The sequence below is a fragment of the Apteryx rowi genome, unplaced genomic scaffold, assembly GCF_003343035.1.
Source record: "Apteryx rowi isolate R43461 unplaced genomic scaffold, aptRow1 scaffold_142, whole genome shotgun sequence".
Classification (NCBI taxonomy): Eukaryota; Metazoa; Chordata; class Aves; order Apterygiformes; family Apterygidae; genus Apteryx; species Apteryx rowi.
Window position 1 is genome coordinate 827,107 of NW_020447664.1, and position 23,873 is coordinate 850,979.

The following is a 23,873-nucleotide window of genomic DNA, read 5'->3' on the forward strand; positions in this document are numbered from 1 at the left end:
CCTTACCTCCATGTGAACACCTGAGGAACTCCCTTGCCCTCTCTCTTCCTCAGTTCTTGTCCTAAAAATGGGAATAATACCCTCTCCTTTCTCAGTCAAAACTATTTGCACTCATCAGTGCCCCAAAACAGCCAACACAAAACAGCTCAGGTCACTCTGATATTACTGGTGCTAAGCACAGTGAGTTAAACTGGCTAGCACACACATGAACCACCTCCCATGTCAGGGCCCACAAGAAGCTTTGGCATTTGTGAGTGTGTGGCAGACAGCAGCTGTGTTATCCCTGCAGAGCCTGGGTCATGCTGTCCGTTCTGCTCTAGGCTGCTCTCACCGAACTTCCACAATCCCACCACACGCAGAGCCCACTGCCACACTCCTTAATCACTGAGCCCAATTAATTCTGAAGTCAGATTCAGAGGGAGAAAAAGAAAAACAATGTAGAAATGAGCACTGGAAACATGGACATGTGCTTGACAAATCTCAGTTTATTTTTCTCTTTGTGCAAATCAGTGCTACTTAACTTTACTCACATTTTACAGTGCAGGGGACAGAAGCGATTACAACATTGTTCAAACAAACTGCAGTTCAGTGGGAGAGTGGGATCGTTCCGAGTCCTGAATCCCAGATAATCTCCATGTGTTGACGATTTGCAATAAAAAAAGAACTGCACAGCCAGCATTTCCAGTAGTTATTTGTAATACATGCTATCTCCACAGCATCTCCAAGGGAAGCCTGCTTTCCTCCCCAGGCATCACAGCATTCACAGCTGCATCCAGATGCCAAGCAGTCACAGTCAGTGGCATATAAAAAGTTTATAAGACACAATTCCAAGTTAGAGCTAGCTGAGATAGACAAGAAAAGAGCAAATGATAAGCTCTTTTAAGTCACTTAATCTCATTTAGAACAAGATCTAAACAAAGCTTAGCAGTGGAACGGGAAGCTGGTCCTAGAGTGAGAAGGTAGATTCCTGGTCTGGCCAGCAGCGCCTGGAGTCAGTTTGCAACCACACCAGCAATCATCACTCGGAAAGAGGAAACAGGATGTGAAGCCAGGCAGTCCCAGCACTTGGCAAAATGACTGAAAATCCTGGTTATGGCCAACAGGAGAAACCCTTGGGGATACTGTGCAAAACTAGCTCATATCAGTTGCCACAGTTGTCAGGAAGCTCTGTGAGGAGACAATCATGCGTGACATGGAAATTTCATTGTGTGATACTAAGAAAACGAAAGGGAGTCACTTAAAGCATCCACCCAGAGCACATAGTCACACCACACTGGCTGCACAGTGCCCGTCACTGTTCAAACGCAGAGCAGATGAATCCAAAAATATGGTCTGGGAACGCAAAAGCAGCTCCCCCATCAACAAGTGGGCATCTAGCAGTAGGCACCAATTTGGGGGCAGCTGGGGGGCTGCTGGACAGTGTCCGTACCACTGCTGAATGGTTCAGGAACTGGTCCCTAATGTAGCACCAAAGGACCAAATCTCCATTTGCTACATTGGATTCAAGTCTGCCCCACAAAGCTCATCCACAGGGGATGGAGAGAGGCTGCAAGTCCAGCATCCACAGGGAATAACAGAAGGAAAGTTCAGACTCGCTCACTATTAGAAGGGCTTTTTCCTGCCCAGTCTGTCTGCAGTTGCTGACTGCGGCTGCTCCTGGTCACAGTGCTGGGAGGGAAAAACCATTCCCTGCAGAGATCCTGAACCTCCCCAGAGCTAGGTAATGAGGCTGTTTAGAGGCAGTGTTGCTGTTTTCTTAGAAAGAGCAGACAGACAAAGAGCAGCCAAACTTCCTAGCAGTATCAGGAAAACAAAGGAAGGCTGTGACTGACCCATTTTCAACAAATGAAAAACTCCGCTCTTGCTTCCCTTTTTAGCTTCTCCCTTTGAGACATCTCTTAGCAACAGCTTTGCTTTGCCATCACGAGGCTGTCCTTGTAAGGAAAAGTAAGAGTCTATTAATGAGCCAAATTTATCACTGGGGAAACTCTGCTGACCTAATTACACCAGCCACGTATTTGACCCATTATGTTAACCTTCCTCTGCTTCCTCCACAGTTAAAAGGAAAACACCTTTCAACTTTAATCAGAGCAGCAGGGAATACAAGGAGCAAGAATTAAGAAGGAGCCAGAAATGCCATACCTTTATCTATATCCCACAATACAAGACTTGAAGCCATAACCCAAAGTGAAAACACATGCACCTACAGGGGAGATGTATAAGTACTGGGTGCAGAGCAGCCCTGACTAAGCCAGCTTTAATCCATGCGTATGAGCACCAGAAGGATGCCTGAAGGACGTCCATTTACAGTGTGGCTCCGGGAATGTAAAGCCAGTCAGCAATGGCAGTGGGCAGGTGTGTCATGGCTTGCAGCCTCACCCACCAGTAGGTCTCCATGGGATTGTAGCGGTTGTTCGGGTGCGTGGAAGTGAGTGCATCAGTGATGTCATTCAAAACCAGAGACATGTCCTTCAGGCCACTGTTAACGAAGGACTTCATCAGGGCCACGTGGCGAGTGAAATATGCCCTCCCATAGTCCTCCCGCACAGTGTCACTGGCCCCGTTCCATAGCACCTCAGCCTCCACGTCGATGCTGTCCGCTGTCAGGATGCCCGTCGCTGCCACAAAGTTACTGGGCTCAATGAGGATGACTCTGACACCCCAGCGGTACATCTCCTGCCGGAGGCAGTCGGAGAAGGCCTCTACCCCGAACTTGGAAATGCAATAGCAGGAGCGAGACGGACTCACCATCCGCCCTAACATGCTCGTGACATTCACCACACGGCCTGGAGTGGGAAGAGCAGGGAGAGAAGATCAGTTGGCTGTTTTCAGCTAGGAGGTCAGGACTGGCTGCAAGGGAGCTAGCCGAAATGTCCCAATAAAAGCTGTTTTGTTGGATGATGCTGATTTGTAAAATCCGAATCTTCTGAGGGGTGTCCAAATCCCCTCTCAAGGAGCCCCTATGTCCTGATTCAAGCAAGCCTAGCTCCTGCTCTGACCTTCTACATGGATGGCACACATGCCTGCCTCCATGTCAAAAAGAATTTACAAAGTGTACAAGACATCCCCATCTTCCTAACTTCCAAGTAGGGCAGTACCCAGATCTTCTGATGCTATTAGCTGTGTACTCTTATCTCAGTGTGCCCCACTCCTCCATCTCACTGGGGAAGGGTTCAAGCTCACAACTAGCAGGGTTACAAGCTGGAAAGTGCATGACACAGCGTGATGCCATGCAAGCTTCCCGACTGTTTCTGTAAGCACGACAGCTCAGCTGCAGCCACTCTGCCTAACGTAGCTACACTGCTTCTTGACCCAAGCTGGATGGCAGAGGGCCAGCAGAGGTTTCCCTGAACCTGCAGCATCAGCAGTGCCATTTGTTCACCTATCCGGCCAGCCAGAAGTGCCTACAGAGTTATGTGGCTGGCACAAAAGTAGAGGAGACGTAACATGCCGCTGGCTATGGGACAGCAAAAAGCAAGGTGTCCTGACTCCTGACAGTAGCCCATGTCAATCCAACTGCAAAGCTCTGGCAGCTCATGACAGATCATGCCCTCTCCAGGGGCAGTGACAGTAGTGGTTGCTCCTCTGTGGACACTCTGTCCTCCCCCAAGCCCAAGATATCTACAATTACAGTTTCAGCTGCATTTACAAACATGCCCTTGAAATCCCATCAGCTATTTTTGCAGAGAGGATTTTCACAGCCATGAGCACACCACTCTTCTAGAGCTTGAAATTTTAGCTGAGAAACAAGTGGGCGGCTCTGCTCTCTCATCCCAGACCTCTTAAGTGCAGCTCAGAGGAACTGTAAGAACCACATATTGACCTGATGGGTAAGTTGCCTTTTGTGCAACTTACCCATAGGGCTTATTTAACAGGTACTTACTTTCTGGAAATAGTATCTGAGAAATCCTCTCAGTGTAACCCCTTTCTGTCCTCACAGAACACACAGCTGTGCCAACATTCTCCTACACATGCTAAATAAAGAAGCCCTTCAGAGTTCTGCTCATACATGTCACATTTTTTATAAAACAAAGACTTGATAATACTGTCTTTCTGTAAGACAGCTAAAATGGCTCTGTTATTGACTCATTTATTCCACCACTACAGCTTGGCAATCAGCTGCAAAATGAGTAACATGAAGTGAGTTGTCCAAATATAAGCACCTGGTGCCACTTTGGAGGCCAAAGGTATCATATGCCTGGCCTCCAATTACTGTTCCTAAAGGTCTAGGTGTCCCACAGGTCCTGTGTCATAGCTGCCAGCGCTGCACAAATATTTCTGAGACCCTGGGATGTTTAAGACATCACCTGCTGTGTAGGTGCCTGGACTGCCCCCGAAGGTGACCATTAGCTCCACTGAATTCTTACACAGCATGTCAAACCTTGCTGTCTGCTTTGCTTGCATGACTCAGATACCAAACCCTCCCACACTGGGCTGCACAGGCATTCCCCAAAGTAGAATTTGATCCATAATTTTTAACCACTTCTTTGTTGCACTGCAAAAGCTCTCTGGCTCTTGCCACGCTGCCCAACATGTACCTTTAGCTCTGCGAATAAGGGGCAGGAAAGCCTTCGTCACTCTCACGGTGCCCCACAGGTTGATCTCTGCCACTTCCTTGTACTTGTCTAAACTTGTGAATTCCACCTCTCCAAAGGTTGAGACACCAGCATTGTTCACCAGGCCCCAGAGTCCTGCCAACAAACACATGGTTAAAGAGTGGAACAAGGAAGAACAGTGTCAGAGAGAAGCAGCTTTCCTAGTTGCTCCTAGTAACCCAACTCCTTGACAAAGAACTGGGCACTTTTGTAGAAAAAAGTAGAAGAGAAAAACCCAGCAAGGAGAGGAAATGGGCTCTGGGACACCAGAAGTGAAGCCAGCAGGGCTCATTTGGAGCTCCAGTGGTAGTAAGGGGGTCACATCAGCATTGCCTCCATGAATGCCTCTGGCCCTCAGGCCAGATGCTGTGCCGGTGCTTTGTATGGTTGAATCTGGCTGACCCTCTCCTATCCCTCCTGCAGGTCCTGGGTTTATCTTCATTCAGTGACTGCCATGGCTCTTACAATTCAGAGGTGTCTGGATTTTCCCTCAATTTCAAAAAACAGAAGGAAAACAGTTTTGAAACATCTTGAATTTCTAAGTCCATTTCACAGCTCTGGAGAGCGCATGAGGTTGATCCATAGGTTCACAGTCCAGTGAAGCCACTGCATGCCTCATCATTCACTCCCCAAATGGTCCCACAGGCATTTGCAGAGTCAACAAAGGAGAAGTAACAAGGCGCCTGCACACCCCAGGACTAACCTTACGAACGGCTCCAGCTCAAGGCCAACCGTGCCAGAGACTATGCCTCCTAGCTTCGATCCCTTTAACAAGCAGCAGAGATAGAATAAAGGCACTCCTCTTGGGATGCCCATCAAGCTGAGGTAAGCTGTCTTCCTTAAAATAGAAAAGGTAAGAATAGTACTTTTTGGAAAGGCTTTCAACCTGGAAGTCTAACCTGGAAAACAACTCTGAAAATACCTCTGAAGTAGCAAGTCATGTCCTGATTTAAGAGCACCAGGTTAGGGAATTGGTCACCTCAGCAGCTCCTGGCTTAGCCCAGATAGTTGACTTCTCTCAGCCCTAACTATAGAAGAACACGGCAAACATACCAACCCTTAAAACTACTCGAATTTAAAAATGAACCTCTATTGTGCGTGCAGTCCTGTCAAGATTAAATTGGCTGTACTTAGCAAGAGCTTCTGCACTGAGCCCTTTACACGCCTAGAACGCAGCAGGCCACTGAGGATTTTTTTTAATCACGTTAAAAGTGACTACTGCATGAGTCCCAGCAACAAATGCTTGTAGGACCGAGTCCATACTTTGTTGAAGCTGAGGACTATACAGCCATGAACAGCAGTAGGACCAAACAACAGAAGAACCAGAACAAGATATCAGAGTTGCTCCTCATTAGATGTCCAACCATACACCTTTGTTGTTCTGACTGTGCAAGTACTCAGTCAGAATCAGGTCCCTTTCTACTCTGTGACCTTCTTCTTACCACTGAGAACATACAAACACAGGACTGGGAAGGAGTCTTCAGGGAGTTCTGATGCTGCTATCACAAGTACCCACGTCATGCCATCCTGTTGATAAACTTATCAAGCTCTCTCTTGAAGTTTCTTGGGCTGTTTGCCCTGCCTCTGCTTCATAGCCTCCCTGCTCTGATGTCTGGAAACCTTTTAATAACTTCCAACCTAAATTTATTTGTGATCAAATAATAACCATATAGTGTACCAAACACGGTCCTATAGGCAAACTGCAGCTTTCCACAATGGCCAAATAAATACCAATGGAATTTAACCTCCTGGTGCATTTAAAAACACCCATGTGCCCTTGCTAGACTGGCTGTCCACTCTCATGATGGCCCTAGTAACCCTGCTCTGCCCTGTTCCCAGATGAGTTCATTTTCCCTGAATGCTGGTGGCAAGCAGTGTATAATGGTCTGGAGAAGGTCATGCCCTACCCAGTGACAACAGTAAATTAACCATTCCTTCCTGGTCTATCCCAGAATGGATTTTCCTGTTCACCTGTCATAGCTGCCACCATGCCAGCTTTTTCCAGCTATTATGTGGTTGGCCCAGCCCCACTTTTTCCCTGCATTTCTATCTCTAACAGTCAGTGGTGAATATTACTTCCCTAGCTCAGTTCATTGGCCTGCAGCTCTATTCTCCTCCAGATCCATCGTTTCTCAATCCCAGCCAGGCCACGATGGCCCCAGAGGCTGTTTAGGATAACAGCTAAGTGGTGACCTGTAGCAAGAGCCAAGAAAACATTTTGCTCACCTACCCTTATTTCTATTTTTATTAATTATGGTTTCTAAATGCTGCAGTTGGGTGCTGCTGCTTCCATCCAACATCTCCTGCCTGTCACTGCTGCACTTACTGAAACTGCCAGCTTTAAGAGGTCAGGATCACTCTGAAATCCATGCTCTAGTAGCTGGCACAGCATCTCAGCCTGAATTGGGTCCCCTGTACTGCTTCAAAGCAGGCTCTAATCTCTAGCAGGATCATGAAAACAGGCATCTGATGGTGTAATTTCACTGGTAACAAGAAGCTATGCAGAGTAAATTTGGCAGGGATCTACCAAAGACCACAGAGACCTACACTGATAGTCCCAAACTGAGTCTGCAGACTAGTTCCTGGTTCCAAGTTTTTCTACAACCATTCTTGGGTAATCAGGTTAGATTTAGGAACACTTATGAAAAAGTGATTTAAAATGGTTCATTCTTCTTGGGATTTCATTACTAGCTGATCAGGTCATGTTACATACAGTACAAAGTGCTGATAGTTACCCGGTCACTGGACTGTTTGCAGGACAGTGATGTATTTATAGAGCAGAGCCTTATCATTATTATTTCTTTACTGTGAACAATACAGTAGGAACTGGATAAGATAAAAGCAAACAGTGGCACTCCCATCAAAATGAGTTTAGACTCTAAGGGTGTACGCACATAGCAAAGCAAAAAGAGGTATGAACGTGTAACACAAGACCTGTTCTGCACTAACTCCCCTGGGGCCATACTTGGTGTGTAACAAGAGCCTCTGCGCAAGGCACTTCAGTCTGCATACAGAGCACTTTCCTGCACCTATTTATTGGGCACTGTTTATTGGCAAGCCCCAAATACCAGTCACACTTACACTCCTGAAAAGAAGTGTTTGCTGTGTTGCACAGTGTTGCAGCAAATAACGAGAAAATAAGGCTCTCAGAGCAGGAGGGACCGGCCCAACTTGCTGATCAAGGATGCAAAATTTCTGGGTCCCTGCTAGGCACAAGGTTTTGCAAACACTGCTGCATTTATAGAAGCAACAGAGCTGCTCCCTTACAAGCTATCAGTCAGTGGGAAACAGCTCTGCGCTGCTGCTGTTGTTGGGCTCTTCAGGAAAAGCTTGAGAAGCTATGAAATGTGTGACGAGGGTTGGATGACTATGTAGGAAGAAGAGTCATGCAGAACGAGCATGTGTGGGAAACAGAGCCTTGGTTACACTTCATAAGCTTGTTTTAGGAGGAAGGGTGTGCTCACATACTTTGTGTGAAGGTTAGAGCTACTGTTACTTACTAGCTTTACACTTGCTGTGAACAAGGACAGGCCCATGGCAGCCTCATCCATGCCTTAAGAGGAGCAACCACCCCTCCAACCACACAACCTGTAAGCCCTGGAGCCACAGATATGAAATTCAAGTCCACCCTCAGCCAGGGTCTGCAGCCACTGTTCAGCCTGCTACTTGCACACAGGCTGCAGAGAAACCCACACGAGGCAAAGAGCCTCACAAACTCAGCACATGGGAAGAGGGGAGGAAGCACGCCAGGCTCCGGCTGTAAGCTCACATGCCACTGCTTGCCATGCACAGGAGGAGCTGCCTGAAGCCCAACATAGGAGCCAAGCCATGATGCAGCAGGTATATGACCAGCCACCCCTTCCTGGGCACCTCTGCGCCCCTCACGCATGGAAGTCAGCAGAGGGGTGGGCATGGGACACACAGCACGAGCAGCACTTGGGGCTGCCTGTGCTCTCATGGGCTGGCCCTACAACAGGTACTCTTCTGCCCTCCCAGCCCCATATACATTGCCAAAAAGGAAGAAAGCAGGCAAAAGGGACTCCTGTCTTCTTTTACATGTTCCTAGGGCCCTTGGGCTGGTGGCATGTGCTTTAAGGTGGTCTAGGCTGAGCCTATCCTTGCTGCTGCCTCATACCACCACTGGACAGTTGCATGGCAAACTGAAAACAGGGATTGACCTGGCTGAAGAATGATCCAGGTTTGGGGGCAGGTCAGGTTTCTAGTCCAGCTCATCACTCAGTTACACAAACAGGTTGTGCCAGCACACCAGAAGGGACAATAGTGAGCAACCAAGGCCTGTGACTTCATTAGCCAGAAGGGTCACCACAGAAAGGTCTGTGGGATCCAGACCCCAAAAGGAAGATCAGAAGGGGATCAGGCTCTAGCCACCACATGCCCTTCACAGATGCTCTAGGACAGACACATGCTCTTGTGGGCTTGTTGCCCACGGTAACAGCCTTAAGCTCTAGTGAGTCCTGGTCTCTTCCCACATGGCTGGCATGTCAATGGTAAGCCAATTCTCCCCACTGACCTGAGTACTGCACTGCCTGATAGCCAGTCACACACTGTCCCAGGCCTCCAGGCTTGTTAATCATGTTCGGGCAGTGCAGAGAAGGAACAGCCTGGCCAGAGCAAGGCCTGCTCCAGAGGAAGGTTTCTGTGAGCACACCAAAGAGCCAGCTGGCTCAGGGAGACGGAGATCCCCACAGACCTTTCTCTGGCTCCTTAAGGTTCCTCTTCACAAAATCCACAGCTTGAGCCACTTCCTGGTCACTGCACACATTGATCTGCAGCACCTTCATGCGATCCGACTTCATATTCTTCAACTCCCTGGCTCCATCTCCGTTCTTATCCTGCTCACCAAAAACAGAAGAGGTCCTGGTAAGAGGGATTAGTAGCAGTAATGCACCTCGGGGCCAAGCATATTCACGTAGATAAGAAATAGGAGCTATTAAAATTGCACTTGGAGGTACGCAAAGAGGCAAACAAACAGGCACAGGAGCCACATTAACCAGTGTGCAGCCCATGGTTAACTTCCTATTCCCTCCAGCACAATTCCTACATCTCTATTGCTGACCTGCTGCTTTGAAATGGCAGCAGAACTCCTCCTGTTTGCTCCTCACGTGTAGGGTTACACAGCTGTAACAGTGCCAGGTACTGTGTCAGCCTGGGACAACCCTGGGGGAACTTTCCGCTGCCCCAGTCCCCATGCTCTGCAGGTAACACAAACACTTTTACACAAATCAGGGTCAGATTTTCCAGTCTTAAAGCAAAAGGCTGAGTACCTTGCTCATCTCATTCCAAAATATTTCTTGGTTTCTGATGAAATACTACTGTCAGACTACTCTGAAAGCAAGACATTAGGGACACCTTTGGCATGACTGACAGCAAACAGTCTGATGCTACAGGATACAACAGAAAACATTTACAGCTTAACCTGGGAAATAATATTTTGCACGATGCACAGGAATGCACACACAGTGGAGAGCAACCACACAAGGACAAGGTGACAGACAAGTGGCATGAAAGGAGGAACCTCTGGCTGAGGAAGCAAAGACACATCCTTCCTCCCCACCAAAGATGATGAGAACACGATGGCTCCCCTTTCTCTCCTCTGTTCTATCAGGTCCTTCACTGTCAGGGTTTCATGTTGTAAGATATATGTGCAAACGTTTAGGTTTCGGGAAAGGAAATGAAAATCAAAAAATTTCAGCCATTAATTTAAATTAGAATAGTGAAGAACAGAGCAGAGCAGAGATTAGCTATGTGGTTCTGCCATAGGCTCAAGATTTAATTCACCAAATTATTCCCTGCATCACAGGCTCTGTTTTACTAGGGAGGAGGAAGTTATGAATTGGTGAGTCACCGTGCCTGGCTGCCACTCTTCCTTTAACACTTGATACTACCTCCCACAGAGCAAGGGCAAACAAGGCAAGCAACACTCCCACCTGCTCAGCTGCCTCTACAGCAAGGCTGATGTGAAAACTGTGCAACTGCTTAGCTTTTCTAAATGTATCTCTGATTGCCTAGCTAATGAATATGGTATACAAGTTCTTCCCTCCATCTTCAGTCCAGGAAACAATGATTTGTGATGAAGGAAGAGAGCCAAAATTCCTGTCTCAACCTTAAGCAAAACAGGGTAACTCTGCTACATCAATATATAATTAATCCAGAGTTATGACAATAGGAATGAATTTCTGCCCCCCAGCTGCATATCATTTCAAACTGAACTATTTCCAAATATCACAAAACCAGAAAATATAGATTTGAAGCTTTCTAATGCACATCACAGACAGTTCTCATCTAGCCATGGAATGAATCTCTAAAATTAGCATTACAAGTAGTGAATGATGTAACCATCAAAATAATACATTCCTTTTGAAATGGGTGAGGGTTGTATGATGCCTCCCTCAATATATTTCTGGAAGATGCTCTTGCAGCTTAGCTGTGAGCTACACAAAGTGCCTTTCAGCTACTTAACAGTGAATAAAGTGGAGCGATCCAGCTTGTAAAGAGAGATTTACTGTATCTATATGGGGGCAGGGGGGAACTGTCTGCACTCAAATATTGCTTCTTATTTCAGAGCCCTGAAACCACCTTTCCTTATTGTTTCCTCTTTCATGATCCTCAAAACAAACATTTCCACTATTTTTTGCGAAACAAAGTCATAGACCAGTAACTTAAAAATCCGGTATAAACTGTTAGTATTATTCATATCAAAGCAAGTTTTCCCCTTTGACCAATGCAACCCAATCTGCAAAGTTACTTTCTCAGCTACAGATGACTATTGACAAAACACATTGATTTTGGAAGGCTGACTTCAACACAAAATATTAACTGGAAACATTTTTCGCAGCCACAGGAACCACCTCAGCCACTTCTTAAGAAGTTTTCTGGACATAACGGTAAAGCAATTTGTTTCATAACTAACAGATGAAGGGGCCATATATTTCACAGAAAGAAGCCAACGCCTTTTTATTTTCTGGGGGCTTCAGGGGCTATAAGTGCATTCACTGGTCAGATATCCATGTAGTACTTCCTCCTTGTTTTTTAAATGGTAGTTTTGTTGGCTGGGGCAGTTTCCCTGAGAACAACAGGACACAAGATTGTGACCAGACACTATTATTACATTTCTTCCTCACACACGGGCCAGTTCCTCTGTCTTTACCCTTGCAAGCAATCCCATACAAGCTGCCACTAGAATAAGGTAGTAAGATTTTAGGCCTGCTCTGTTTGCGATTTTCTCTCTGCAACCTTGAAGCACTATGCAAGTGACAGGACTGCAAGAACCAGACAAATCTGAGTGGAAACTCAGGACAGGGTTAGCAGAAGAAAGAGCCAGCCCTGCAGGAAGTACTGGGAGGTTGGCATTCAGAGCCACCCTAGTGACACTACCATTTAAACTCTCCTGGAGTCAAGTTGGACTATGGCATATGGCCCCTAGCACCAAATGGGGAATAGAGTGTAGCACACCCTTTTCATAAAAGCACTTTGTGCCTGAGGTCTGTGTTGAGACTAATCGAACTGTTAGATCCCAAGGGTAGACTCTTGCCAGCCCCGGGCCAGGCAATCCTCTATGAGGACTTTTCCAACTCTTCATGCTTTGATTCAGCATGGCAGCACTCAGACCTTCATTTGTCCTTAGGTACAACCATTTCTGCTACCCTTATTACAGCGGAGCATGTGAACAGCTCAGTTCCCCACTGGATTTCTGCCTGCCCACTCCACAGATGCCTATTGCATGAGGGCACGGCTGGCTTGTGGCCCTGGGTCTTTGCCATCTCATTGGGAATAGGAACATCTCAAGAGAGGACAGCTTGGGGATGCTTCTGGCACAGGTGCCCCAGGGAGCCAAGTCTGCAGCAGTATGTCCACCTCAGGACGCTGCGGGCAGGGAGGCTGCACAGCTCCCAGACCGACATGTCCACAGACCTGAGCCAGGCTTGGTGTTTGCATCTCACTGCCTGTCTGCATGCAGAAGGGAAACATGCTGGGGATCCATTGCTTCTGCTGGCGAGTCCCAAGGCAATGAACAACATCCCTTGGATCGCCAGTCATGCAGCAGGGTGAGCCAAGTGGGATCCCAGCAGCACCGGCCCTATTGCTTCTGCAAAAACTCTCTCCCCATCCTTTTGTACCTTTTTCTTCCGTTTTTGCTCTCTCTGAGCAACTCCCAGCCTCCCCTCCCCAGTTTCATTAGAGTTGAAAGCTGTCCTGATCCACTCCAGCATACTGCTACTCTCCAGAGACACCTTTAGTGGAACTTTACTATTTCCTGCCCAGTTATCTCATTTCCCTCTGTTACCCTGCCCTTGCAGCCCTGCAGTAGGCTCTGGCTGCTCAAACCCACCCTGTATAGCCTAGTAGGGGCTGTTTCTGGGCTGGGAGGCTAGCAGCAAAACAAGTTCCCTCCACCCAGCAGAGAAGTCTCACTCAGGCTTTCTGCTGCCTTCCTTTCCCTTCACTTGTTTCTTCTGTGCTGATTCTGAGGATCTTGATGCAGCTTGAGCTAAGGGACAGGCAGACCACACAGGGCTCTGCTACAGGCAGAGTGCCCTACTGTAATGGCCTGAGCTGTGGCTTTTTTCCAAGGAAGCTTGTGGGATTCAGCAGTAGATCCCAGCAAGAATTTGGGCACCTGCAGTGAGATTTCAGTGGTAATCAAGAAGCCATAAATACAGTGCTGAAAAACCTCACCGAGCAGTTGCTTATCCTGAAGGCAACCCCACAGGCACCTTGTCATTGTGCTCAGACTTTCCCTTTTGGTTGTGTCTCAGCACATATCGAGCTGGCCCAGCACCTCACACCCATGTCCACCTCCACGCCTGAAAATGGGGTCCCTCCACCCAAGATTTCTGAGGAGCGCAGTCTCATGGGCTCACACAGACCAAGATCAGGCACAGTACAGTTGAAGGCGATGCTCTTATTTGGAGGAGGAAACAGAGCCCATTACTACAGGCTTCTAGCCTTAACTGATCACACCACCCTCAGCCAGAGGGAGTGCTCCGGCAGGGGCAGGCACGCTCCCAGCCTCTGCAGAGGAGTCACACTGCTAGGCAGCAAACACTTCAGAACAGCAGGGCCACAAAGACTGCAAAAGAAAGCAAGACTGTGCAGCCTCGTGGTTAGGGCACTCACTGAAACCCAACCTAAATTTTTTCTGCTGCAGATTAATCTGATTTCTGCATGCCCTTCCTGTTGTAGCCAGAGTGAATGATTAACTATCCTTCTTTTGATAACAACCTTCTCATCTCCTTACTCCGTCTTCTCTTTTTCAGTTTAAATAATCTCATTTTCTTCCGATGTCTTCTCACAGGTCTTATTTTCTAAACCTCTCATTATTCATCTTATTTGAGTTTACACATACCTTTCCTAAAACATGGTGTCCAGAACTAGACACAGTGTCCCAGCTGAGGTCTTACCAGCACTGCACAATGACTTAGACACAACTTTCCTGTGACTGCTTCCCAGGGTAAGATCTGCACCGTTTTGCCCGTGTCTCAGACTAACTCATTCAGTTTGCGTTCCACTATCAGCACCAGTTTCCTCTCAGTCTTGCTGCTGCCTAACCACCTGTTCCCGTTTTGCATTTCCTAAGCAGAACACTTCACACTTGTCATTACTAGATTCCATCCAGTTGATTTCAGACTTTATCTGATCTGTAAAGATCATTTTGAATCCTAACCTATTCCCCAAAAGGCCTGCAAGCCTCCCTGCTTGGCACCATGCCCATTTTTTTGCAAGTAAATTTTCTATTCCAGGGGCACTCCCAGGGAAATTTGACTACTTTTTAGTGCAAGGACCAGACAGCAGTTCCAGGCCCCCTCACAAAGCCTTTCGTGGTGGCTCAAAGTCCTTGGTGGGTCCAAAAGGAGCGGTGTCACTGATTTCAGACCAGGTTGGGGACTACTTCAATCTAGTTCATTAATGAGTACTGGACTGCCAGGGCCAGGGCTGAGCCTTCCAGGCTTCCCCTTCAAATACCCTCCAAGTAGGAGCACAACTTTTCAAGGACCTATTGGTGATAGCTACACTTAGGCATTACACCATAAGTTTGCTCATGAGAATATCATGAGCTACTGTGTCAAAACCCTTATTCAAGATAAACATTTACTCCTTCCCCTTTAATCCCTCTGCTGCTTAGTTTATCACAGAATGAAATTAGACTGATATGGCACAGTCTGTTCCCGGTAAACCTATAGAGGCAGTTTGTATCACACCATGATCTAGATATGTATGAAAATTACTGCTCAGTGTGCTGCAACTCATCCAGAGAACTGAAGGTGAGTTGCCTCATTGGTAATTCTAGAGGTCTGCCTCTCTTTAAAAGGCAGATATATCTGTCCTCTTCCCGTCTTCTGGAAAACCCCTGGCCTCCATAGTTTCCTGAAGATATCACCTGTAGCACAGAGATCACTTTGGCTCACCCTTTAAATGCTCTCCAGCACATTTAATCAGGTTTGGTAGCTTGAACATGTCTATTCATGTAAACATCCTCTTTTCTTTTCCATCCTGTAGAACAGAAAAAACCTACCTCCCTATGAAAACCATTAGCATTAAACATCTGAACACAATTTACTCTTTTTTCAGTAAGATTAAAGAAAATAAAACATTGACTGTTTCAGATTTTTCTACACTTTATATTCTTCAGTTTATTTTGTAAATCATCTATGTGCTCCTCCCCTGCTTTTAATTCTAATAATTAATAGAAACTACCCTTTGGGCTCACTTGTCCTTGTGAAATGAAATACTCTTTGTACTTCATCCTCTTGAGTTCTGTCTCTGCCCGCTTGCAGTATTCTTATTATCCCTGTGACTTTGTTTTTTATTTGATGGTCATTAAAAAGCTTCTGATGCACTTGACAGGGTACCAGCTTGCATTCAGTGTAAGAGCTTTCTATGACTGCTAGTACTCCAGGGATCCTTCAACTCTCAGCATAAAAGCATGCAAGTAAGTGATGACAGAGTAACTATGTGTGAACTTACAGCCTGGCATCTGCTCTGTGACAGCTAGCTTCAAACCTGCTCTGACCCTGCAGTGAAACTACAGCAGCTCATTCTTCTTTCCTGACAGGGTAAGTTTCCTTGCATTTGCCATGAGCAGTTATATGCTGCATTCTTAGCTACATGTGCACCCCTTCATTTATCAGCAATAATCACTCAGGTGCTCATAACTTATTCTTTGCAATAAGAACTCCCTGCCTTTACTGTTGTTTCCTGCTTCTTTTGGAGCCCATTAGTCTTTTCTGCAGTTACTGTATGCTTCCTTTTCTTGCAACAGACAGCTCCAGATTTGAAATAGTTTATCTGAAGTGCATTCTACTGTTAGGCTTTTAGTAAGTTCCTCCTCATAAAAATTTAGATTTTCTTGCTAGTATCTCCCTCAACCACCTAAAACATAAAGCTGTTCCATGGGGACATTGGCCATCCCAAGAACCATGGAGAGCATTCTGCTGTATCACTTTTACACTGTGTTACCACCAGATCCTTTCCCTCAGATGCACCTAACAGCAACTAAAAAAAACTGTTAACAACCCCAGAGGAAACCAGGCCTGCAAGTGAAATCCTGGGACACTGAGTCCAGGTCTTCTGTTCCCAAGACCAAACAAGCCCAGAAGAAGTTATGAAAGGCAAAACAGATGGGGAACAGTGCAGAGAGAGAAGTATATTAAATATCTGCCAGGTAGCACAGCACAGAACAAGAGTCATATCCTCCCACTCTCTACCCCTTCAGGATAAAGTGGTTAGTCAATCTCCTGAAAGCTACCTGTGAATCAACTAGGACTGCTGATGCATTTTCCACTTCAACGCAGAATTTAAGTAGGGATCACAAAATCTTTGGCTCTGAATTAAGATGCCACCAGATCAGATGAGGGGATGCTGAGGGCTGCCATGGCATTCTGGGACAGGTAATCCTATGATGAAGAGGTAATCTGTTTCTTTGTTAAAATGAGCAAATGAAGCTCATTTAGGGTACACTTAGTTCCTTTGTGTGGTTTTAAACAGTCTGGCCCTCTCTGATCAGCACTAGTGTGCTGCCTTCTGAAATAGTGGTCTCAGAATCATTCCAACCCCTTTTCTTTCTATCCCTTACACCTGCTGCTCTGCAATGTCAGTGTCTGACTTGCTATCACCACAGATACAGACATCCCAATGCAGTGTATGACGTGATCACAGAAGGATTTACAGAACGCCCATATGGAAATTTCCAAAGAGTGGCAACTTTCCAACAGGACTCTTTTGCTCTCAAGTTACACAATATGTCAGCTGATAATAATTTTCCCTGCTGGTATGGTGGAAGAACGTAACCTCTGCTGAGATCAGGCAGGCAAGGAGCGTTACCCTTCATGCACCTTCATTGTTCTTCCCCGCTACACTACTCTAAAATCTGTAGTCACTGCTCTCTGAGCACCTGTGCTAGAATAGCCATCTTCAAATAGCTTCTATTCCATTTTAAAAGTAAAAAAGGTAAAGCAAAAAGATTCAAAATACATTTTTTTTCTTGTCATTTGTTAGCACTAAAACCCATGATTATTATGCTGCCAGCTGAATTCACTCACTAATCTTCATTTATTTTCCCTTTATCTTGGTTTAGGGAAATAAGTCGCTTTCCCTCCCCAGCTCTCCTGTGTTTGTGCTGCTGCCTTAGGTCCTTTACAAGCTTAAGTCAGAGCAGAAAGCAGTATTCAACTGCAGGGGCAGATAATCTATATCCCAGAGTTTTGGAAGAACTGGCGTATCAAAACACAAGCTTAAGATATTTAAAAAAAAAATCTAGCAGATGGGTGCCCAATCCCTGCAGAACTGCAAAAGCAGCACCTGCCCTGAAGGAGAAGAAAAAAGGTCTGAGAAATGAGATGCTAGTTAGTCTAACACTGATAATGCATGCAGCTCTGGAACCAGTGTTGAAGAAAAGAATAATGAAAGATACAGGGAATGTAAGCAAGCTGGATTCCTCTGAAGTATATAATGAGCTGGGCAATTAGGGTAAGAACGAGGATGTAAAGTCTCCAGCAAGACAGATGGCAACTGGTAGTACTGGAAAGGAAATATTCTTGCTGGTGTAAAGTCACTACTGGACTTCCTTGAAGGACCAATCTCATTCAGTATTTTATTTATATTTTATTTATATTACTGCCCTCCCTAACATGGGAGTGTTGATGAAATCTGCTGGTGAAAACGCTGGAGGCAAGGAGGAGTACTGGCACATCATGCAAAAAGAACTGGATGGTCATGAAGACTGGACTAACATAAGATTAAAATTAGTACCTCAGAGTATGAAGTAATCCAACTATGATGATAAGAAAAATCAGCTATGAGCCTGACAGTCATTTAGATAGGAGTAACTAAGGAAAAGGAGGACCTGGACAAAAGTGATTAGGGAAACTTGTTTAGGCTAGTAAAACAAATGCTGAGAGAAGATCTGAACACTCTGCCATTATCACAGGGACAGGCACCAGAAGAGCGCCAAAATATTTAAGGTCATTTGACAGAGGAACAAGTGGGTATGAAGTGACTTTGAACAATTCGGGTTGGAAATGTATGTGAGTTTTGACTATCAAAACAGTGGGGGGGGGATATATATTAAGGGTAAAACCCCAGCTGAGATGAAAATGGATTTTGCCCAGATTACAAAGAGGCTCACACAGCATGGTTACCTGCAAAAGCAGATACTCGGATAATGGGCCAGCAAGCCTCTTCTGGTTTAGTGCACCTACACTGATCTCTCCCAACAAGTAAATGCCACTGGGCAAATGCAGGTGATAAGAGGGTAACACCCACAGATATCAGAGAGGTACAGTTAATTCCTTCATTCAGCTATCCATTTCCTATAGAAGTACAGCTGGAAGAAGACACATTGGAGACAGAACCTGACCGAGGCAGGAGAGAGGGCTTTGAGATGAGTTTGAGGAGAATGTCCCCAAAGGCAAGCGACAGAATGGAAGACAGCAGTAGAGATGCCTGAGGAGAGAGGAGCCCATAGTGTCATAGCAATCTTGCACTATTAGATTTATCAAGTGCGTTGCAGAGAGGCCTCAGTGAACAGTGCCCTACTGTGTGAGCTATTGTACAGACATGTAGCTGATAATTCTGAGCTCTTCAGAGCAGAAACTACAGTAATAACAAGATGTAACAGGCAGATGAAGCAATAGAAAATATAAAGATCCCCACCCACTGCACCTCCCACAGGTCTTTGACAGTGGGAGAGGGAAGCCGCAGATGAAGTGGCTGTTACTTGACAAGCACTTTTCTCCAGTCACAGAAGAATTTTGATCATTATTACTACTCACCGCTAGCAAGCATCCAGCAAAAACAGTGAATCCCTTTGCGTGAAGCCGTTTTGCCAAGGCATGTCCGAAACCTTTGTCACAGCCTGTTATTAGCACTGCCTTCCCTTCAGCCTGTGTGGGGAAAGGCAGAAATATATCATCAGATACTGCAATGTTGCAGGCACCACCATGCAATGGAGCAACTTATAGTCCTGCAGTCAGGGCCAGACAGTGTTTAGAAGGTACCATTAGTGACTGAGTGGTGATACAGCTGATATCTGGGCTCTCCGTAGGACTGAGCTCGCCTGACCTGAGCTATCTGAAGGATGACTGCTTAATCCAAGTTCCCTGTAAAATCTGCAGAGAGTGAAAAGCACCTCCTAAAAACATGAATTATCCTGCACAGAGGATGTCTAGAGAAAGCAGAGACAGCTAGCTCAGACCTGATGCATAATTTTGGACAAGCATCACTCTGTATGCAGCAAAATCCTAAATGCAATGAAGCCAGGTCATAATCCTCTGTAGCTCCGCTCCCTGCCCCGTTCATGGTGGTGGGTACAGGCACAAAAGACAATTCCAGGTGCAAGTCACAATGGGCATGTACCTGTCTGCATGCTAACTTCATTGCAACCTAAACCCAGGAATTTCAGTGGAGCTACTGCCGATTTGACCAGTGTAAACAAGATGACAAGATTCCTGTGTAAAAACGCAACCAGCTCACAACTACTGCGAAATTCAAAATTTAGTCAATTGTTGATTTGTAACAATTTGCATTGCCTTGATACAGTAGCTAGAACAGAACCTCTCTCTTGCAAGTATCAGTGGCCAAAACTGAACAGAAACATTTCAAAAGTCAGTGATCTACCAGCTTCGATGCACTGTAAGAGTAGCACAGAAAACATCAAAATGACAGTATGTTGTTTGTTTGAACTGCACAGAAGATCTTTTAACTGCAGAGTGACTCTCTATTGTCTGTTCTATATCCACTCCCACTCTATGCAGTACTTTCCAATCTATATTTTAGTGATTCAACAGAGCATGCAGGAATGTGACTATAGAGTCCTTCTGAAAATACTGCAGTCTAACAGGAAAAAACATATTTAATCCTACAGTTCTCTCCTACATTATTATCTTTTGACTGATGGATAAATTGAGAAACAACTTGATACCACATCTGGTATGACACAACAGGCTTGGGATAGCTCTGGGAACAGAATCCAAAATCCTGAAGAGAATCCTCTACTGCAAACCACTGCACATTTGCCCTCTTTCTTTGCTTGAGGGCCCTCTCTCCCCTGCTCTGTTCACCACAGCTGGGAGGCAATAAACTTGTAACGTTTAACTGAGCTAGCAGACATCCACCTGCAGGGTTCTAGACCTCTCCAAACTGAAACCATTACACGTCAGACAATAACACAAGGTAGTAATAAAGATTTTGAGAATGCAATAAGGAAGTGAGGTCACTTCCTTCTCTGTGGAGACATCTGCAATTAATATTCTCTTTTACTGCACTAACAATGTCTACAATATGAACATTCATATTTTATGCTACTCATGCATTAATTGCCCATTTTTATCTGAAAAGGTGGCTGGACAAACAGGTGCAGTCTCCAGTGCTCTAATTTCTTGTTTTGCTGACATAGGCAGTAGTGAAAGGGCAATATGGAATAATTGCAGGGTGATAGTGATCAGAAGAGTTACTGCACAAATACAGGGAGTTTAAGCAGACAGCAACAAGCAAATAAGCTACACCCTGTTCTGTCCTCCATCTCGTGCTGAAGTTACTGCTTTCACAGGAGAGTCATGATTTGAAATTGAAACTGACTGACTGAAAGTATATCCTGAATTTAGCATATGATCACCCACATAAATTCTGATTCCTACATTCAGACAAAAAGCACCCATCTACAGGCTAATTCTACTAACACTGTAAAGGTAGCTACAGGTACTAAAGGATATATGATAAGTGAGAATTAAATATACACTACTCAGTACTAATCTAATTTACAGTGACACAACTCCAAGAGACGAGGATCAAGTATGGACCGGATCACAGAATTTGCCAGTTTACCTCCTCCCACATCTATTCAGCAACCTGGCCCCTTAGAAATGAAAGGATTTGACTTGTTCTCTGCCTCCTCTCCCTTGTACCCTCTGGTTCTGAAACCTGAAGACAGCTGACTTCCAGGAAGTACAGGAACTGAGCATAAGACAGTGAGTTGTGATTATTTCCAAAGACCAAGACAGGCAAGTGGAAAAGATGCACCACCATCACTATAGTCAGCTCCCTCATCAGCCAGGCTGATCAGGACAGAGCTCAGCTGAGAGAAGTAAAGGAAGATCTATTTACAAACGGCTGAGCTGTGTTCTCATGTGCACCTAATTTTAGATCTCAGCAGCTGGTTTGCTGCCTCTGATTGAAAAAGAAAACCGCACACACATACACACAACAGCAAAACAAACAAAAAGGAGGTGCTTGGAAAATCCTCTCAGGTGTCTATAATGGGCAGAAAAGTGAGGAACAATTTACAGTATGAGAACATTCCCAGGATTGCTTGCTATTATCCTAATTACTGGTAATGAAACATTTGACTGCAGAGGCACACTTCATAACAACAGACTGAAGTCCCAACAGCAGTAACATGCATGCAAAGAAAACTCAAGGGGTGTAACAGATCTCAGACCACTAGCTACCTTTATCTTTGTGAGATGCTTGGTGGGGAGAGAACAGCTGAGGATGAGAGCGGGGAGTCATCCCATTTCCAGAATATGCATCAGCAGAGATCCTATCCTAAAAGTCTGTAAACATGGAGAAATCTGATCATCCTCACCTTTTGAAAATGCCCCAGAAGAGGCCTCACAGGTCTTATTCCTAGAATTTTGTAAGGGTCACCCTCTTACAGCTTACAGTTAGACACAGCAGTGAGACAGACACAAAAGGCTGCCTATGCAGGCAGAGAGGACCAGATATCACAGTGATATTAATAAGCTTCTGGGGGAGAGTTGCAGGTGCTTCACTCATTACTGGTCAAACAGTGCTCTCAGAAGATACTACAGGAGAAACTGTACATACACACAGTGTGGCCAGGGCACCTGAGACCCGATGACAGTGTAGAATAAATTCTTGCATTGGAAGTGCTGGTATGATATCTCAGTGGGGTAATACAGTCTGTGTCACTGCTACGGGATCCATGGCACTTGAACAGCAATACATGCTCCATGTAGTTCCAATAGTTCAATAGCTCCAATGAGATCAATTAATTTTAACTTGCAAACAGCTCAGATGTATAAATGTCACTAATTTTCCTAATGGGATATGATTGCCTTGTTAAACTGTAGAATTTATTTTACTCATGCAGATGCTCTATCAAAATTAGCCTCTTTTGCAGCTGAAGTGTATAAGTTAAGCAAGACTACTTTGATTGCCTCTTTGCCAGCCTTTCTGGGCAATTTGGGAACCCACCATGCTTGCCTAAATTCCATGTTCTTCCACTGTGTATCACTTGTTTTTGAGATCCTGTTTCCTTTGATACCCTCCCCAACCATCTTCTTGTTATCAAGTAAATCAATTTTAAAGAGCAAGCAGTTACATAGTACACTTTGCTGGTTCCTTATTTCCACAGTCAGGAATCTGAGGTTTTTAATCCCAGGAAAAGGAACTGAAAATAAACACTAAAAAGAAGGTAATTTCCTACCTATAAAATCCCCCATCTATAGAGCATCCTCTAGACACAAGATTCCCTTTTTAAAATTTGGACCACCTCTGAATTACTGACTTTTCTGTAACTCTGGATAGCACAGAACGCCTGGTTATAATGCAGCATGGCTCTGAGAAGCGCATTGCCTCCATTTCAGTATAATAAATACTCACAGGGAAACACAGCAGAGAAAAGTTAAAGCACAAGGAGCTAGGTGCCAAACTACTCCTGAAAAGCTGAGTCATCACAGCTGAAGGGTTTCCTAAACCAGAGGCTAGTGGCCAGATACTGTACTTCTTCAAGAGGTTGAAGCCACAGATGACCGCTCCTTGAAGCTCTGGAGAAGGTGGTAAGGCTACACTTACTCAGGTAGCCCCATCTCCAGCCATTCCTCATGACACCAAAGGCAGGCCACCCTTGGGAAGCACCAGGCGTGACAAAAATGGGTAATGCTGGAGGAGCAGAAAGGATGGGGAAGCAGCAAAGTAGGAGAACGCAAACAGTACAAAACTGATCTGGCCATTTCAGAGGGGGCTGGACCCAGCTGGGAGCTGGAGGCCCTGGAACAAGAACATGCTCATTTGCAAATTCCTTCTGGGGCCTGCAGAAAGGTTGTCTGGAGCATAAGCAAGAACTAAGCTTACTCCAACCCTGTGAGAGAACCCCAGACATTTTATTTTTAAGAGACTTATGGAAGGAAACTGGTTATACAATTCCTTTCTGTTCACTTTTTTTTTTTCCTCCCTTACACTCATTTCCAAGTTTAGAATCCTGGAACAAAAGCCATGTCTCCATTGTTTCATGAATCTTGTGAAGAAAAACCATGGGTTTCACAGTAGCAGGGCGGTCAGCATTGCAGCCTCACTCAAACTCCTTCAAGAAGAACTGACAGACTTCTGAACGCCATTTCAAATGCCAGCGTTGCATCTCCCTCGGCAGCTTCGCTCTCCGTCCCCAGCAGTGTTTATATTAAACCTTCGCTAGCCCAGCTGCGATACAGGAGCGCAGCCCTTTGCGTGTTGTATGCGTGTACCTGTTGCAGGTACGCGGGCAGGCAGGTGCTAGGGCTGAAACACCTCCAGCCTCCCCGCCTGAGACCCTGCACCTGCCCGTTTAACGGCCGCCCGTTTAAACCACAACGGCCGCCGCACGCGGCCAGGCGAGGCGAGCACCGCGCCGCGCGCCATTTTGTGCCCCCGGGCGCTGCTGCCGCCCGCGGGCGTCTCGCCCACAAGCCCCAGGCAGAGGGCACCGGGCGGGCCGCGCCCTGACCGAGCCGAGCCCGGCCCGCGGGGCCCGCTCCGAGCCCC

At 45.9% G+C, this 23,873-nt stretch overlaps 1 protein-coding gene across 1 annotated transcript; it reads right to left on the reverse strand.

Moving 5' to 3' along the window:
- Positions 1-475: 475 nt before the first annotated feature.
- LOC112962148 (D-beta-hydroxybutyrate dehydrogenase, mitochondrial-like) lies at positions 476-19,479 on the reverse strand. The gene is made up of 5 exons (XM_026058077.1): positions 19,470-19,479; positions 18,887-19,068; positions 9,307-9,448; positions 4,539-4,691; positions 476-2,786 (listed from the first exon to the last, which is right to left on the reverse strand). The coding sequence occupies exons 1-5, from the start codon at positions 19,477-19,479 to the stop codon at positions 2,305-2,307; spliced, it is 969 nt and encodes a 322-aa protein (XP_025913862.1). The 3' UTR covers positions 476-2,304.
- Positions 19,480-23,873: the final 4,394 nt, after the last annotated feature.

Excerpts from the sequence above, each read along its gene's own strand:
- LOC112962148 (XM_026058077.1), bottom strand. Across the intron at positions 4,692-9,306 it reads CCTTAAGGAGCCAGAGAAAG|GACTCTGGGGCCTGGTGAAC; the intron begins GTCTGTGGGGAT and ends GTTTGTTGGCAG. Across the intron at positions 2,787-4,538 it reads CCTTATTCGCAGAGCTAAAG|GCCGTGTGGTGAATGTCACG; the intron begins GTACATGTTGGG and ends TTCCCACTCCAG.